Genomic DNA, 16,843 nt, shown 5'->3' on the forward strand with positions numbered 1-16,843 from the left:
TAGCAAGCCTTTTCTTTGCCTTTTTATCATATGAGGACCTTTGCATGATGGTTTCATAGTCACCCAATCGTTTAGCTTGAAGTTTATGCCTTCCCACACACCCTTGTTATCTTAACATTATGAAGAATGCATGATGAAATGGCATTAGGAGTGGGGTTGGACTGTTGTTTCAACATTGTTTGATGATGAATAGAGGAGAGGATGATGCAAACAGACGATGAGAAAGAGGTGCAACTGGTAGACAAGGGAATTTTAAATGCATTTACTCAAGTGTACGACTCATTTTGGGGGGAACCTAATTTTTAAGAAAAGTTACAACATAGAGGTTGGTTTCTTTTCTTCAAGCCATAACAAGGACAAATCAAGATAAGTTTTGAAAAACTATCCTCTACTCCACCTATTCAGCATATTCAACCTAAAAAATTAGAGCTCCCGAATGACTATAGCAATGAGGGATTTACTTCCATAAATATTTTTAATTTTCTAAGACATAAATTTCTATAGAATCAAAATTTGAATCTACAATTGTTTTCTCTCAGCATTGCCCATCCCTATCAGTGTCTTGGGTTGTCAAAGACTGATACGTCGCCTACTCCCTTCCCTAGGTTGAGAGAGAGAGAGAGAGAGAGAGAGAGAGAGAGAGAGATCAGAGAGGAGATGCTAATATAATTTGAGATTGACTGTAGTGGACATGCAACCCTTGTGTAACATGTAGGACAACATGACCATGTAAGACTCCGAAATAGGCAATGGCATTCGGTGCCTGCACATTCACAACGACTGATCTTACAATGTGACAAACATGGCCTTTTTGTGCACCCCCGCCCCCCGTGCACCTATTGCCCAACGATGTGGAGCCTTGGACTCTTGGAGATGCCGTCCCCACCAGTGGCCATGTTGTCTCGTCACATCACTCAATTGTCCATCTCATGGCGCCGTCCTTGTGATGGCGAATGCCCAACGTTGCTTCACGGGGCCACTCATCGCGCCGTTACGTGTCTAGGGTGGTGGTGCTGTCTTTTAGATCTTTGTCTTCAAGCGACGGGTGAAGCAAAAGTCTATGTCATGGTGCCCTTCCATAAAACAATGCAACAGTACATGTTACGCTTCCTCCGTTTCTCAACCTTAGTCGAAAGGTTGTCCATTAATTAATTGATTTTTTTTTCTCATTGTAGGCGCCTATTCCAAAAACAATAACGCGTAGTTGTGACAAGGATTAGCATGATAATTTTGCAACAAGCTTACATGAAATCACGAAACGATAAGCAATCTAGTTCTTAACTTTCTTATAAAGGCCTACAGGTCTTGGGTGGACATAAGCAATCTAGCTTATGAAGGCCTGGAGATCTTCGAAGCAAAATTGAAGTCTTCAAAGTAAGAAATGTAGAAAATGAGGGAGAAAAAAAAAGTGCGTTTTCCAAAATACTTGCGAGTGGACGCTGTGCCTGTGTGTGTGGGGTGGGGGTAGCGATGGCAGGGTTGAGCTCGATGGTCCGCTCTTCTTCTTCGTCGTCGTCTTTATCGTCATCGTGCGTGTATTCATCGAGGCAGGGGGCACACCTGTGGGTGAAGGGGCAGCGCTCTTCTGCTGTTTCGGTGGTGGGCTGCAGCCCCAAGCAGAGGACCCGCGTGGTGAGGATGGGGCTGAGCGAGCAGGGGCCTTCTGTGGCTGTGGTCGGGGTCACGGGCGCCGTTGGCCAGGAGTTCCTCAGCGTTCTGTCGGAGCGCGACTTCCCTTACCGCAGCCTTAAGCTCCTTGCCAGCAAACGCTCCGCGGGCAAGCACATCACATTCGAGGTAATGCCACACACACACACACACACACACACACAGAGCATTCCCCTTCTCCTTCCACTTCCATGGATCTGCACCTTATACATAAACCTGGACCCACTCTTGCCACTGATGATTTGATATGGGATGTCGTAGTGTTTAGTTTGTGAAATGCACGTTTGTGTCAATGCATCTCTCTGATAATAATTGGGAAATAGAACATGCCCCGGTATGTGCAGGAATAAAGACACTTCTCTTGAGTATCACAGACCTTAAATCATCCACCATAGAATAGGAAGTCTTCCCCATTAACAAGGCGGAGTTCTAACTGCTGGGCTAACTAGTGGGCAAGCAGATAATGCCAAACTAGTGCAATGAGAGTGGAAGAAACGAAGGGGCTGGGTGAAGTACCCATATATTGGTCTGCATAAACCAAAGGGTCACTATAGTACATACATATGTTTATGCCTCTTTAACATTCCCCCCCTCTCCAGGTCATAGGTTCTCAAGAAACCCCATTTCTGACATTTTAATGCTCTTCTCTACTTTGCCTGTGCAGGGTCAAGAGATCGAGATCCAGGAGCTTACCGAGGATAGCTTTCAAGGGATTGACATTGCTCTTTTTAGTGCGGGAGGCTCGATCAGGTAAGGAAATGTAATCGATGATAGTTTATTGACGTCTACCCGTGGAGCCTGGACCTGCCTTTGTGGTCCACGTGATGGCCTTGCAAGTTGTGGATGGCTAACGTTACGTCCCAAGGCTAACCAAGGTTCAAGTTAGGTTAACCATAGCCTGTGGGTAAGGCATCTTAAGTGGGGGTAAGTAGCTATTATGAGACGTGCGCTATATTTGGTTCCTAGTTTATAGGAGGTCTATATAAGTGACTTTAACTCCTCAGCCTTGGACTGGAGGCCTTGAGACTACTCTGTGCTTACATGATTGAGTCTATTGGCCGTGACTTCTTTGAGGAGTAGCAGGAGCAATTGCACCAAGGCGGGGATCATCACCACTAACATGATCCCATAAGTCCTTTGCAACAAGGACATTTTTGACCATAAAACTCTATAAGGAGTAATTCGACCCATCTAATATATCCTCTTTGGAAAGAATACCAAACAAATCATTTGGAGAGTTGTTGGCCATACCTGACTGTTGGTGAATTTGAGAAGAAAAGATGCAGAAATAAAGCTTGAAGTGAAGTCACCTACCACTGGTGAACAATTTGCAAATTGCTGAAAATTAGCAATAGAATCGGACGATCCTTGAAAGTGGAATCGGCCGATCACGCTAAGTAGAAAGTAGAATCGGTCAATCCGAAAATGGAATCGGCCGATCATAGAAAGTAGAATCGCAGAGGTGTTAGAAGTCATCTCCTGTCTATATTCATACACCAGGGCCTCTGTTGTGGGTGTGCCCGCCCTGTATAAGGTGTCTTATCATTTTTCCACACTCCCCGTATTTTTTCCTATTTTTTTCCATTTTTCCTAGTGGTGGGAGGGTTGCCAGTGGATGCCAGGAGCACTCCAGTGCTGGCCGACTGGATGTTCATCAGTCGTGGGCTACTGGGCTGCTGGCCGACTGGATTTCCTCAGTCGTGGGCATTCATCTGCTGGCCGACTGCATTTATGCAATCGTGGGATCTTTTTCATCAGTCGTGGGCACTTCATCTGCTGGCCGACTGCCCTCCCAGGGATGTATATAAAGGCTCCTTGCCCCCACCACTTTCTCATTCAGTTTTTCCAGGATCTTGTGTATAGAGAAGAGTTTACACACCTATCTCTCTGTGTTTCTTGTGCTGTTTATTTTCTGCAGTCTACTAGCTCTTGTCTACCCAAGTTTGGTTATCATTTCCGCTGCATATTCTGACATGGTATCAGAGCCCTAGGCTCTAGACAGATCTTGGGCGTTTTTCTGAGCAAGAGGGGGAGCGTTAGGCTGCTGATTGGTGGACTGTTTTGGGCTGAACGGGAAGAGAAGGTGCAAGAGGAAGGCGGGCCAAGGTGCTGGACAGCCACTTGCAGGTTTGCAGATTTTTTTTCCCCACCCACCCACCCTTTTCAGGTTACTCTCCGCGATGGCAGATTTACTAGAGATGGCTGAGAAGCACGTGAAGATTCCGACTCTCCCCACGTTCCCAGTGGATCGTCAGTTGGACGGGTCCAATTACGGCATCTGGAAGGTCATGATGGAGTCAGTTCTGGAGTCATATGACCTTGCTGATTTTATTATCATCGGGGTGCCACGGCCGGAAGCTGAGGAAGGGGAGTTATTATCGACGAGGAAGGACCGAGAGGCATAGGCACACAGGTGGGATCGTGTCAACGCCAGGGTCGTTTATTTTCCTCAATTGCACACCACAAGTGATCAATCATGTGAAGCACATGACGCTGGCGAGAAGCATATGGGAGCACTTGGCTTCTTTGTATAACAGGGTGTCACCCATGAAACGGATCTCCTTGGAAGTGCAGATGCGGATTATGAACCTTGCAAAGTCTTCGACGATGCGGGAACACATTAACAAGCTACAGGCCCTTCAGCAGGAAGTCCTACAAGCTGGGAAAGAGATATCATCTGAAGATATGGCCATTACTTTGCTTTCCCACTTGCCTGGTTAGTACTCTGCTTTCTATTCCTCGTTGATCACGAGTGGCAGGCTTAGCACCATTACTTGGGAGGAGCTTGTGCCAATGGTCTTGGACCAGGAGGAACGTTTCACGAACCCTCCTCACGGCTGAGGTTCGGAGGCCTTGACAGGCCAACGGTCGAAAGGCCGGAATACCAACAAGGGCAAAGGGAAGGCTTTACCCGAGAAGTCTTCTGAGAAGAAGCCTGATCCAGAACGAGAGAAGCTGAAGGCCGAAAGATCTTGTAATGATTGTGGCGAGAAAGGCCACTACGGGAGGAAGTGTCCTAAGCAGACAGGGAAGAGTGCTGATTCCTCAGCCTCAGCTGCAAAGACTTCGGCATTTGTGCACTTCGAGATGGTGGACTCCGATGCTTCATCATCTTCGAGCGAGGAGGCAGTTGGCTTCACCGCGAAGGATACCCGGGAATGGATTCTCGACAGTGGTGCTTCCAGGCACATGACTCCATCCCGTGACTTCTTTCTGGATCTGAAACGGCAGTCAGGTCGTATCTTTATTGGCGATAACTCCACTATTCCGATACATAGTGAGGGCCGGATGGAGATTATTCCCGACGGAAAGGGGGGCAAGCATGCTTCCCGTGTTCTTTATGTCCCTGCTCTGGGTTTTCATCTTCTGTCAGTGCATGAGGTATGCAAGACTGGCTTTCGGGTGGAATTTGAGGAGCATTCAGTTGCTGTAAGGGACCGTGAGATAGGCAAAGTTGTTTGGGAAGGCGGTGTGGAGAATGGCATCTACAAGCTCTCTGCACTCTCCTCATTGACAGGCTCTTAGGTCGGAGATTTGTGGCACTTTCGTTTTGGCCACTTAAATGTGGATGCTTTGCGGCGCGCCTTCCGGGACCAGATGGTGGTTGGCTTGCCAGATGTTGGTAATAGACAAGGACGCTGCAGTTCTTGCATACGTGGAGCGGCACAGGGAATCCTTTCCGAAGCAGGCTTCCAGGCGGGCTTCGAAACCATTGGAGTTGATTCACATTGACTTGTGTGGACCACAGCAGATACCATCCTTGGGAGGATCTCTCTACTTCATGCTACTTGTTGATGATTGTACCAGATTCACGTGGGTCTACTTTCTTTCCCAGAAGGACCAGGCTTTTGCTTGGTTCAAGGATTGGCACGTGATGGTGGAGAAAGAGTCTGGATATCAGGTTAAGACTCTCAGGGCTGATAAAGGAGGTGAATTCTCCTCGACTGTATTTTTCAGGTTTTGTGCAGATCATGGCATCAAAAGGGAATTGGCCAATATCGGATCGACTTCAGAGAATGGAGTTGTTGAACGTAAGAACAGGACTGTGGTGGAGATGGCGAGGACCATGCTGGAGCATCGTGATCTTCCTCGTCCACTTTGGGATGAGGCTGTGGCAACTGCTGTCCATACCATTAACCGCTCTCCGATGACTTCTGTACCCCATATGACTCCATTTGAGGCATATTTTGGCAGGAAACCCGATGTCTCGCACTTCCGTGTCTTTGGGAGTGACGCGTATGTACATATTCTGAAGAAGCAAAGGGGGAAGCTTGACTCCAAGTCCCGCAAGCTGGTATTTGTGGGGTGTAACTCTCTTTCCAAGGGATACAGGTTGTATGATCCAGAGAGGAATGAGATTGTTGTCAGCCGGGATGTGGTCTTTGACGAGCATGTTCTAGCATCCACTGTCGAGGAGCCGCCACTTCTTGGAGATCCAGAGGAGTCTGATGATGATTCCCAGTCTTTCATTCCAGTTGATCCACCTCAGTCATCACAGGAGGTTGAGTCCGCAGCTGGAGTTGAGCCCCCGTGACCACAGGAGGCTCCACGATCTGTTCGAGTACCTAGGTGGTTGTTAGACACCCTTCGGGAGTCAGGTGTCACGGAGCTACCCTCCGAGTGGACCACAGAGGACGGCCCTCGAAGATCACATCGAGTCCGAGATAAAAGCAACACGGTGGAGCTTCTTCAGGTGAACTATGCCTTGATGTCTCGTATCATGCGGGACAAAGAGTCCACTTCCGTAAAGGAAGCCCTTTCACAGGATACTTGGAGGAAAATGTAACGCGCGGAAGCTCTGGGTAGTCTTCTTTCAGCCCTAAACACTCTTGAAAACCTTCTGATGCAAAAACGCACCATCTGATGCAAAAACGCAGGTAGAGAGAGAGTAGAGAGAGAGAGTGAGAAGTGCTGGAATTTCAGTATATATCATGGTACAAAAAGGTACATATCTGTACAGCCATGGGCTGCCTTCATAAAAAGGTTCCTAACCCTAAATTCTGTCCCCTATGGGACCTCCTATTGACTCACACCCCTAGTGGGTGGAATGATCAATGCTATGAGCACTTGATGCCTTTTATAGGCTTCTTGGACAAGGTAGGAGCTGGCCGACTGCTGGTCGGCCAGTTCTGAATTTATTAAATGCTTTTTTTCCCTCAGCCGACTTGGGTATCTTGTCTTGCCTTCATGCGCCTTGCTTCCTGGTTCAGCCGACAGCTTCTGTCCTCAGCCGACTGCTCCCTGGTGCTTCTCCAAGTCCAACCTGTCCACTACTGCATCTTGTGCTCCACAGTCTGACTCTATCTGGTTCCTAGTCTTTATCTGCTTGCCTCTTCTGGATCTAGCCCTAGAAATGTCCATGGCATCTGTGATGCACATGACATCCCCCTCTGCTAAACTTGATGACGGGAATCCAACCTGCTCTTGGATGACTGTCATCATCCCAATCCTTTTCCGAAGTCCCTCTGTCATCATCCATCCCTGGCAAACCTTTTTCTCTGAAACTCCGTTCTGTTCTCCAAACCACTCTGTCTCTGATGAAGATCTATGCATCTGGTCTTCCTCTAGTCCACAATCCATTCCTGCCCTGACTCTGAACACCGTCTTGGTCTTCGTTCCTGGAACCGAGTCTGGCACTCTCACATCACCCTTGGAGGATCAACCTCCCTTGGGACCGTACCCTGAGAACCCATCTGGCTCATGGAACTGCCATCCCCGTCTGGCACTGTGGAACACCACCAACAAACCTCCTGGGAGTTCTTCCCGATCTGTGTTCTCCCCTTGGGCTTCGAATCCGTGTACTTTCCTGTACCTTGGACCTGTACACCATCATATGGGACTGAATCAGTGTTTAGCTTGGCTGAGCCTGATGCTCTGATACCAATGTAACGCGCGGAAGCTCTGGGTAGTCTTCTTTCAGCCCTAAACACTCTTGAAAACCTTCTGATGCAAAAACGCACCATCTGATGCAAAAACGCAGGTAGAGAGAGTAGAGAGAGAGAGTGAGAAGTGCTGGAATTTCAGTATATATCATGGTACAAAAAGGTACATATCTGTACAGCCATGGGCTGCCTTCATAAAAAGGTTCCTAACCCTAAATTCTGTCCCCTATGGGACCTCCTATTGACTCACACCCCTAGTGGGTGGAATGATCAATGCTATGAGCACTTGATGCCTTTTATAGGCTTCTTGGACAAGGTAGGAGCTGGCCGACTGCTGGTCGGCCAGTTCTGAATTTATTAAATGCTTTTTTTCCCTCAGCCGACTTGGGTATCTTGTCTTGCCTTCATGCGCCTTGCTTCCTGGTTCAGCCGACAGCTTCTGTCCTCAGCCGACTGCTCCCTGGTGCTTCTCCAAGTCCAACCTGTCCACTACTGCATCTTGTGCTCCACAGTCTGACTCTATCTGGTTCCTAGTCTTTATCTGCTTGCCTCTTCTGGATCTAGCCCTAGAAATGTCCATGGCATCTGTGATGCACATGACAGAAAGCCATGCAGGTGGAACTTGATGCCATTGAGAAGAACAACACTTGGGAGTTGGTACCGAGGTCGTCGAAGCGGTCAGTCATTGGTGTCAAATGGGTCTTTAAGACCAAATACGCGTCTGATGGGTCGGTGGACAAACACAAAGCCAGGCTTGTGGCTAAAGGTTATGCTCAGCGGCCAGGTATCGACTACGAGGATACCTTTGCACCGACAGCGCGGATGACCACGATTCGGACCGTTCTTGCCCTTGCTTCTTCTCAGAGGTGGCCCGTGTATCAGATGGATGTAAAATCTGCGTTCCTTAATGGTGACCTGCAGGAGGAGGTGCACGTTGAGCAGCCTCCCGGCTTTATTGTTCCTGGATCGGAAGGGATGGTTTACAGGTTACGTAAGGCCTTGTATGGTCTTAAGCAGGCTCTCAGGGCTTGGAATCAGAAGATTGATTTCTTCTTTATTCGGATTGGATTTCAGAGATCGGTTGCAGATCCGAACCTGTATCTCTTTCGGGAACGCGGCATGGTCACACTTATCATCCTTTATGTGGATGATCTCATTCTCACCGGCGGTCATGTGGAGCACATTGGAGTGACGAAGGCTGCCTTGTCAAAGGAGTTTGAGATGACCAACTTAGGCTTACTCCACTTCTTCTTGGGATTGGAGATCTGGCAAACCCAGAGGGGGTTTTTCGTCTCTCAGCAGCGGTATGTTCATGAGTTGCTTGAGGCCTTTGGGATGGAGAACTGCAAGCCTATTACTTCGCCGATGGACCCGAACACAAAGTTAACCGTTACAGATCCTTGTGAGCCAGTTGATGCCTCGCAGTATCGGAAGTTGGTTGGTTCATTGATCTGGTTGCTGAACACCAGATTGGACTTGAGCTTCTCCGTGGGGCTGTTGAGCTCTTTTATGCAGACGCCATTGAAGACTCATTGGGACGCAGGATTGCGGATCTTGCTGTATCTGCAGAGTACGAAGGATCTGGGACTCTTTTACACAGGAGGGGATGGAGTCAAGCTCCAAGGTTGGAGTGACTCAGATTGGGGAGGAGATCTAGACACGAGGAGATCTACTTCAGGATACAGTTTTACCCTCGGCTCAGGAGCAGTTTCTTGGAGTAGCAAGAGGCAGCCAACTATTGCCCTTTCTGCGACAGAGGCAGAGTATTGGGCTGCTTGTGGTGCTGCTTGTGAGGTTGTATGGTTGCGGAGGCTGCTAGGCGAGATTGGGTTTCCACAGAGGGAGCCCACAGTCATCCAGTGCGATAACCAGAGTTGTATAGCTATTGCTCGGAACCCGGTTTTCCATGCCCGGACCAAGCATATAGAGATATAGTATCACTTTGTACGTGAGAAGATCTTGGCTGGTGACATCTTGCTACTTTATTGTTCGACGGACAAGCGGACCTCTTCACGAAGTCTCTAACCTCGGGCTACGCTCAGGCGGCACTCCAGCTCCCTTGGGTTGGTTTCACAGCCAGGAGCTGAGAGGGGGTGTTAGAAGTCATCTCCTGGCTATGTTCATACACCAGGGCCTCTGTTGTGGGTGTGCTCGCCCTGTATAAGGTGTCTTATCATTTTTCCACACTCCCCGTATTTTTCCCTATTTTTTTCCATTTTTCCTAGTGGTGGGAGGGTTGCTAGAGGATGCCAGGAGCACTCCAGTGCTGGCCGACTGGATGTTCATCAGTCGTGGGCTACTGGGTTGCTGGCCAACTGGATTTCCTCAGTTGTGGGCATTCATCTGCTGGCCGACTGCATAAATGCAGTCGTGGGACCTTTTTCATCAGTCGTGGGCACTTCATCTGCTGGCCGACTGCCCTCCCAGGGATGTATATAAAGGCCCCTTGCCCCCACCACTTTCTCATTCAGTTTTTCCGGGATCTTGTGTATAGAGAAGAGTTTACACACCTATCTCTCTGTGTTTCTTGTGCTGTTTATTTTCTGCAGTCTACTAGCTCTTGTCTACCCAAGTTTGGTTATCATTTCCGCTGCATATTCTGACAAGAGGTAGAGTAGGTTTTGGTTTTGTCTTGTTTCCACAGTGATAGTCTGTGTTGAGCTGATTCCTGGATACCTAGCTATGTGGTTTCGTTAGACAGGTACGAAACCTGATTTTGGAGGGAGATGTTTGAGGTGGCTATGTTTCCCTTGCTTTATTTCCAAGAGTGGAAATGTCTTAATAGGGGAAGTATGTTATGTACCTAGTGCTAATGTCATGTGCATCCCGCACTTGGATGCCACGTGGACATATATGATACCAAGGTGTAGGACCTGGAGTGGAAATTGGTCCCATGTGAGTCCCAGTCCGGGACAAGTCAGCGAGGGTTCCACTCTAAGCGTCCAAGATCGGGTGTACAAGTCCCGTACATGGTTTTGGTTCAGTGTGCATTGTCTTGCACATGAAGCAGTGCTAGTCCGTACTGTGAGTCTCCCTCTGGAATGATGTCAGGTGTCCCAAATGTTTGGTTTGCAACCAGATGTCAGGCATTTGTCTAGAAGCATGTAGTGGTAGCCCTTAGGGCTACCCCAGAAAGGGGTGTCGTATCCCTTGAACATGGGCACAGGGTAGGCCTTAGGCCACCCAAGGGAGCCAAGATGGCCCATGGCCTTTGCCCACTAGCCAGGAAGGCTAGGGTTTGCTGTCAGCTAGGCCTGGGCAGCAAGGAGGTCAAGCCTAGAGGGGTTATAGGCCAAGTCGGCTAGCCCCCAGGCCTTGGCCAGCTTGTCAGCCAGCAGCCAAGAAGGCTGGACAGCCTGGGCAGGCCATCGCATGCCCTAGGCATGGCTTGGACACAGCAGAAAAGGGGCGGCCAGATCCAAGTGTGAAAAGCGTTGCCATTAGAGGGGTATTTTCAGGTCTGTGAGGAATTATAACATGCCGATTGCTGCTAGAGCAGGCTGACCAGCACTAGAAGGGCTTATAAATAGCCAAGCCTGAAATTCATTCATTCATCTGAAGCGTTCACAAAGGGTTGTTGAATTCCAAGGGCTAGGACGGCCAAGGGAAGCTCTCAACCAAGGTGAAGGTGAAAGGTCAAGAACCAGATTTTATTTATTAAATATTTGCATTATTCCAATAAAGCAAATACACCATTCGTGGTGGACGCCCTACAGAGGGTATGCGGGACCCAATACTGTGTTCGACTCTCTCTCTCTCTCTCTTTCTCTCTCTTTCCGCACATCCCTTTCTATGTTGTGCATTATCTTCGTCTCGAAAGACTGTTGAATTTTTGAACACTGAAGTTACCGATTCTATTCATTGAGCTTCCGCATGTTGCATTGGTATTAGAGCCTTCTTTAAGTGTGAAGATTCAACCAAAAAACCATAAAAAAAGAAAGATTTTTTTTTCCGCTTATCTGGAGGATCACGCCTTTCGGTGTGACTCCTGTCCGTAGGAGGACGGTTGGTTTTTAGCCTTCGGAGGCCTCTGGAAAGTCTCCCACACGCATAGTGGTTGGTTTTATTGTGTTTTGGAAAGGAAGTGCATATTCCCACTACGATGAGATTTAATGAAGAAAGAGAACAAAGAACTTCGGAACAAGGAGCACTAGGCAGTCCTTCGAGATGCGAGCAATCGTAGACTAGAGCACCAAGTTGGAGGAGCGGAATGAATCTTGGCCCTGGAAGAAAGAACCTGTTTTCCAGCGGCTCCTTCTCATTCCCACATCCCGATAGTAGATGCCCTTCGTGATAACCCTCCTGAAGGGTTACTATTGCAGCCGAGTTCGACACTTGAATTGTAGACGAGTGTCATGTGCATGAAATGCCATGGACATTCTCAGAGCTATTCCAGAAGGGGCAGCCAAGAAAAAGACCATTAAAGCTAGGATTCTGGAGCAAGGGGGTGTTGTTTGGCAGTGATGGACTTGGAGCAAGGCATGGAAAACAAGGAAGGGGTGCTGTCGGTTGCTTACAGGACCAGTCTGTTGTACCAGATCATGGCGGCTGCAGCAAGTGCTTCATTGTTAGTGTGAACAGGCTTGCGCGACGAGCGTTTATGAAGAATATGCCAAGAAGGCTGGCCGACCAACAGTCGGCCAGTTCTCCACATGTCCCAAGGCCTATAAATAGGCACATATGCTCATTGTAAGAGTCATTCAATTCTTTATGAGTTGGATCCTTAGGGTCCTTAGAGTAGGCCAGATTTTGGTGATGTTCACCCTTTTTACAAGGCAGCCTAGGGCTGTGGACTGAGTACCTTTTTGTACTATATGAATATACTGAATTTCCAGCATCTCTCTCTCTCTACTCTCTCTTCATGTCTGTGTTTTGCATCAGCTTGTTTCCAGTGGTGTTTAGGGCTGAAAGAAGACCCCTCCCTCCCCCAAGAGCTTCCAGTGGTGTTTAGGGCTGAAAGAAGACCCCCCCCTCCTCCAAGAGCTTCCGCGTGTTACAATGAGAGAGTTGGCGATTCGATTGATGGAAGACCGTGTGGCAGCATCTCGTGCTACTTCACAAGAAGACGATATTGACAGAGTGATCTTGGCTAGTTGTTATTTAGAAGGTGAGGCCTTTCATGGTGGACCTAGTGGGCTCATGCCCACACTAGATTAGGTATGGCAGCTTATGTTTGGGACGAGTTTGTCTTAGATCCTAAGCAGCAGTTTCACCTTGAGCGACTCGAAGACGTGTTCAGAAGGCGCGTTTTGCAAAACGCGCAGCTAGTTCTACTATTTGTGTGAGACCCCCGCCTCCTTCGCGCATCGGAATCCAGGGAGCTAGCAGCGGAAGTAGCAACCTCTTGCACACGGCAGAGCTTCCTACTCGGAGCCTCACCCACGAATGTTCGGACAAGAGGCTAATCTCTTGGTTCTTTCAAAACCGAACCTGGAAAAAACTTCCCTCGCCGAGAAAGCATAGGCGATTCTTCTAGGAAAATCTTCTAGCGTAGTCAAAAAGCCTTAACTATCCTTTGTATTCCGACCGAACCTGCGGGTCATATGGCGAAATCAAAGGAGGAACTTACACTTGGTTCATAGAGACCAACGCTTTTTTCCCCATCAAAGAGGCACAGCCGTTGATTCTTTTTTCATAGAACAAGGATTATCCTGGGACTTACTTTAACTATCGTAACTTGAATAGAATTGAATTTTATTATAGGGATCCATCAGTCCAGCCTAACCCCATCCAGTCCCATGGGTTAGCCAACCACCCAACCACTATTGATAGGATCCACTATGAAAATTTGATTATGTTTTGTCCCGGGTACTAGGGAAAAGAGTTCCCAGGCTCTCTAGCCAGCTCTCATGCAAAAATTAAATAGACAAACCACTTACACACCCAATATGAAATTGCCTTTTCTCAGATTTAAGTATTTCTAAAACATATTTGCAATAAAACCACAGTTTTTCCATCCTAATCCTCAGTATTTCATTTCCAGATCCAATTTCCAACTTTTTCACTTTTCAACCATAAAATCCAATTTCAGTCATTCCTTCCTCAGCGTACCTATGGCATCATCGGCAACTAGAACGCTCACCACGTGCTCATTCAGGGGCCTTTTCAATGGTTCCTAGTCCATAGTACCTAGGAGTTTAATCACATAAAAACTATATGGACTCTCAGTTGGAGATCAATAAGATTAACCAACAAGATCCATGTAAAAGAGCCATGAACTCATCCGTTGAAGACCAGCAAGGCCAATCAATCAGATTCATGTCCGTGTTTAGAAAACAGCTCCAACTCATTTTTCTTCCTTGTCGCACGTGTGGGTATCCTGGGCGACCCAGAGCTCGAGCACCGTATGGTCAGCATCCTCTAGGTTCCTTTGCAGGTCACCTAGCGCTTCACTCATAGGCTGTCACCAATTGGCCGACCATTTGGTCCATTCCTAGTTTTTGCGTCTCGTTCACTTGAGGCCAGGCCGGTGTCTCGTGTGAAGAGGCCAGTATTTTGCTGACATGGACGGGAGCCAGACTGGTGCCACCCGTGTGTTAGCAGGATGGTGTCGTATGGACGGGAGCCAGATCAGTGCCACTCGTGTATGACCTGGACTGTGTTCGATCCATGGGACTGTCACGCCATGGAAGAGCCAGTATTCGTGCCGTGTTTTGCCTATGGGACTGTCACACCATAGGAAGACTCGTGCCTGGAACTGTGTCTTACCTATGGGACTGTCACTCCATAGGAAGACCAGGTTTTTATGTTTTTTATGTCGTGCCAGTTTTGTGCCGACAGATATTTTGTACATGTTCCATGAACGGGAGATATGTCCATGTTACTATTTGCACATGCACACATGATTTGTATGCTTGAAACTGTTTTCGCATGACATGTATTTGTGTGTTTGCCTGCCTGACGTGTTACTTACTGAGCGGGGACGCCTGCCAGTGAGTCGTGAAGTCTGCTCTGTATTCTGACAAGTTTCAGTGCATGTGAACAGGTGGTAAGTATGTTACACATGTTGTTTTAATATTTTATCTCTAACCCCTTTGTTTTATAAGGTGAAGTGTTCACATTCATTTAAATGTGGGCACCACTTTGGGCACCCACTTTGGGGCCAAGGTGGGGAGCCCCATTTAAGTGAGTGTGGGGGTGGGCAAGGGCACCTACCCAAACTGCCCCACCCTCATGCAAGCGTGGAGTTAAACTCCACATTAATTTTATTAAAAGAAAGGGCCCCCTTCAAGCGTAGAATGAATCGCTTCCACCTTACGTGAGACAACCGGCGACACTTCCTCTCTCTGGCGCACGTTTTCATGAAGGCGACTGCTCCTGTTTTCTCTGCTGCTGGCTGCGCCTCCTCTTCTACAGGCGGCTAGTACTCACTGCAGGTGGTTGCCTTCATCTCCCATACAGGCGCGTGTATGCTCTTTCTCTTCATAGCAGGCTGCGCTTGTTTTCCCAGGCGGCTGGCTGCTCTACAACTGCACATGCTACAGGCTGCCCACCACCTATTGTTGGCAACCTCACCTGTATGCTGTCCAGGCTGCGCTTCTGGACCAATTGTGGCGGCTGTACCCTCTACCGGTTCCCCTTCTCAGCAGGCTGCGTGAGATCCCCTATGCTTTAGGCGGCTGTTTTCCTACAGGCGTCTGCTCTTATTCGACTGCAACTCCTACTCCCCACAGGCGGCTGCAGCAAGTATCCCCCTTCTCCATACAAGGCTGCTCCTCCACATAGCAGCCAGGTCTCTATCCGCCCTTGCAAGTGGATACTTCTTCTCGCACAGCAGGCGGCTGTGGTTTTCTTTTACGGTGGTACCTGCCTTGGTGGTTCACCACGAGGCGACTGAGTCTTCATCAAAGGAACTTCGCCTCTCCTGGGAGGCTTCTTCATACTTCGAGTATGGGTTTTCTATCAACCATCCACAAGTAAGTGATTTTCAGATTTGAGTAAAGTATTATATGTTTAAATCTGATAAAAGATTCATCCCGCTCGGCCAACACCCGTTCGGTGCCGGGTTGTCCAAGCTGTATTGGCGAACCTCGGTCCAAAGATGCTGAGATCGGGAGAGCCAGGCGTTAGTACGAGAGCGCCTGTTTGTGCGTGGTCTCGGAACACCAGTGAGGCGCTCTCCGCGGAGTCCAGTGAAAGCACAGGACCGTAGAGATTGGACCACACTAGTGGTCGTTCTGCTTCGAGTTTTCTTCATCGAAATCCGAGCCTATTTGTTTGGTACTGTTTTCATATGTACATGGACATTATCTGGTTCTCAGAACCCATGGAGCATTGTATTCATTAAATACTCCCAATAAATATATCATATATTGAGGGGGGGGGTCGGCCCGTTCCGGCCCTAGTGCTGGTGTCCATCTTTCCATTTCTGTTCATTTAAATTTCAAGTTGTTTTAAGTTGTCCATTTCAAATTTGTGGTTTTAAAGTTGTGCTATTAAGCGTGTGGGTGTCCAACGGAGTCCTTCCCACTTGACGGGATCGGTTTCATTGGTATCAGAGCACGGTTGTTTCCCTCTTCCTAGTGGGGAAATGAACCTGTGTACTGGACATCCCGCTTTTAGCAAACTTAAAACACAATGGACAGCCAAGGCAACCCTTTGGAAGTGCCTAATTCGAGGGGTCCATCTAGTGCTTCTCGTGGGTCTGATGCCCTGCGTGGTAGACACAAGCCCCTTGAAAGGGTTATGGATAGTGAATCCAAAGGTCAACTGTCTCCAGGAAAGACAGTTATGCTTGAACAAGACCCTGATGCTATGAGAGCTGAAATGGAACATATGAGAAAACTTTTGCAGGCTCAAGAGCAAGAATTGAAGTTTTTGCATGAAGATCCTCATCTGCAAAGTGCTATTGAAGCCAGGAAGGCTGACGCTATGGTTGATGTAACCTTTGAATCAATGGCTCGTGAAGTGGGCAAGAAACCAAGGGAGTTGGCACTTGCCTATCTCCTTCGCAAAGGTGATATCAAAGAGGGGGATGACGGAGAGCTAAAATTCAGAAATCCACCTCGTTTAAAGCATGGAGATCCCGCATCCCAGAGGCTGAAATCTTTTATGCAAAAGGAAGAGGTGACTGTCACCTCTCGTCATGCATCCTCTCCCCAAGGCACTAAGCCTGATAGATTTATGTATGCCAGTGCTCATGGAGGGCATCAAAGTCACATGCATGCAAGATATGTATCTCATGGTGACAGGTCTACTTCCAGAAAAATTTTGCCTTCTGAGTTGTCTCATGGAGAGACTATGCCATATGCAGGTAAGTCACATGCATCTGAGCTTCGAGTTCGTGGAGCACA

General features: G+C 48.2%; 1 protein-coding gene across 1 annotated transcript in view; it reads left to right on the forward strand.

Moving 5' to 3' along the window:
* Positions 1-1,356: 1,356 nt before the first annotated feature.
* LOC147609701 (uncharacterized) overlaps positions 1,357-16,843 on the forward strand; it is a 39,769-nt gene continuing 24,282 nt past the window's right edge. Inside the window, exons 1-2 of the mRNA XM_086786768.1 lie at positions 1,357-1,797; positions 2,333-2,418. Of these exons, the coding sequence (XP_086642894.1) occupies positions 1,471-1,797; positions 2,333-2,418 (413 nt within the window). The 5' untranslated portion in view covers positions 1,357-1,470. The remainder of the gene's footprint in view (positions 1,798-2,332; positions 2,419-16,843) is intronic.

Source organism: Cibotium barometz, chromosome 50, assembly GCF_041138505.1.
Source record: "Cibotium barometz isolate CiBa-2024 chromosome 50, ASM4113850v1, whole genome shotgun sequence".
NCBI classification, from domain to species: domain Eukaryota; kingdom Viridiplantae; phylum Streptophyta; class Polypodiopsida; order Cyatheales; family Cibotiaceae; genus Cibotium; species Cibotium barometz.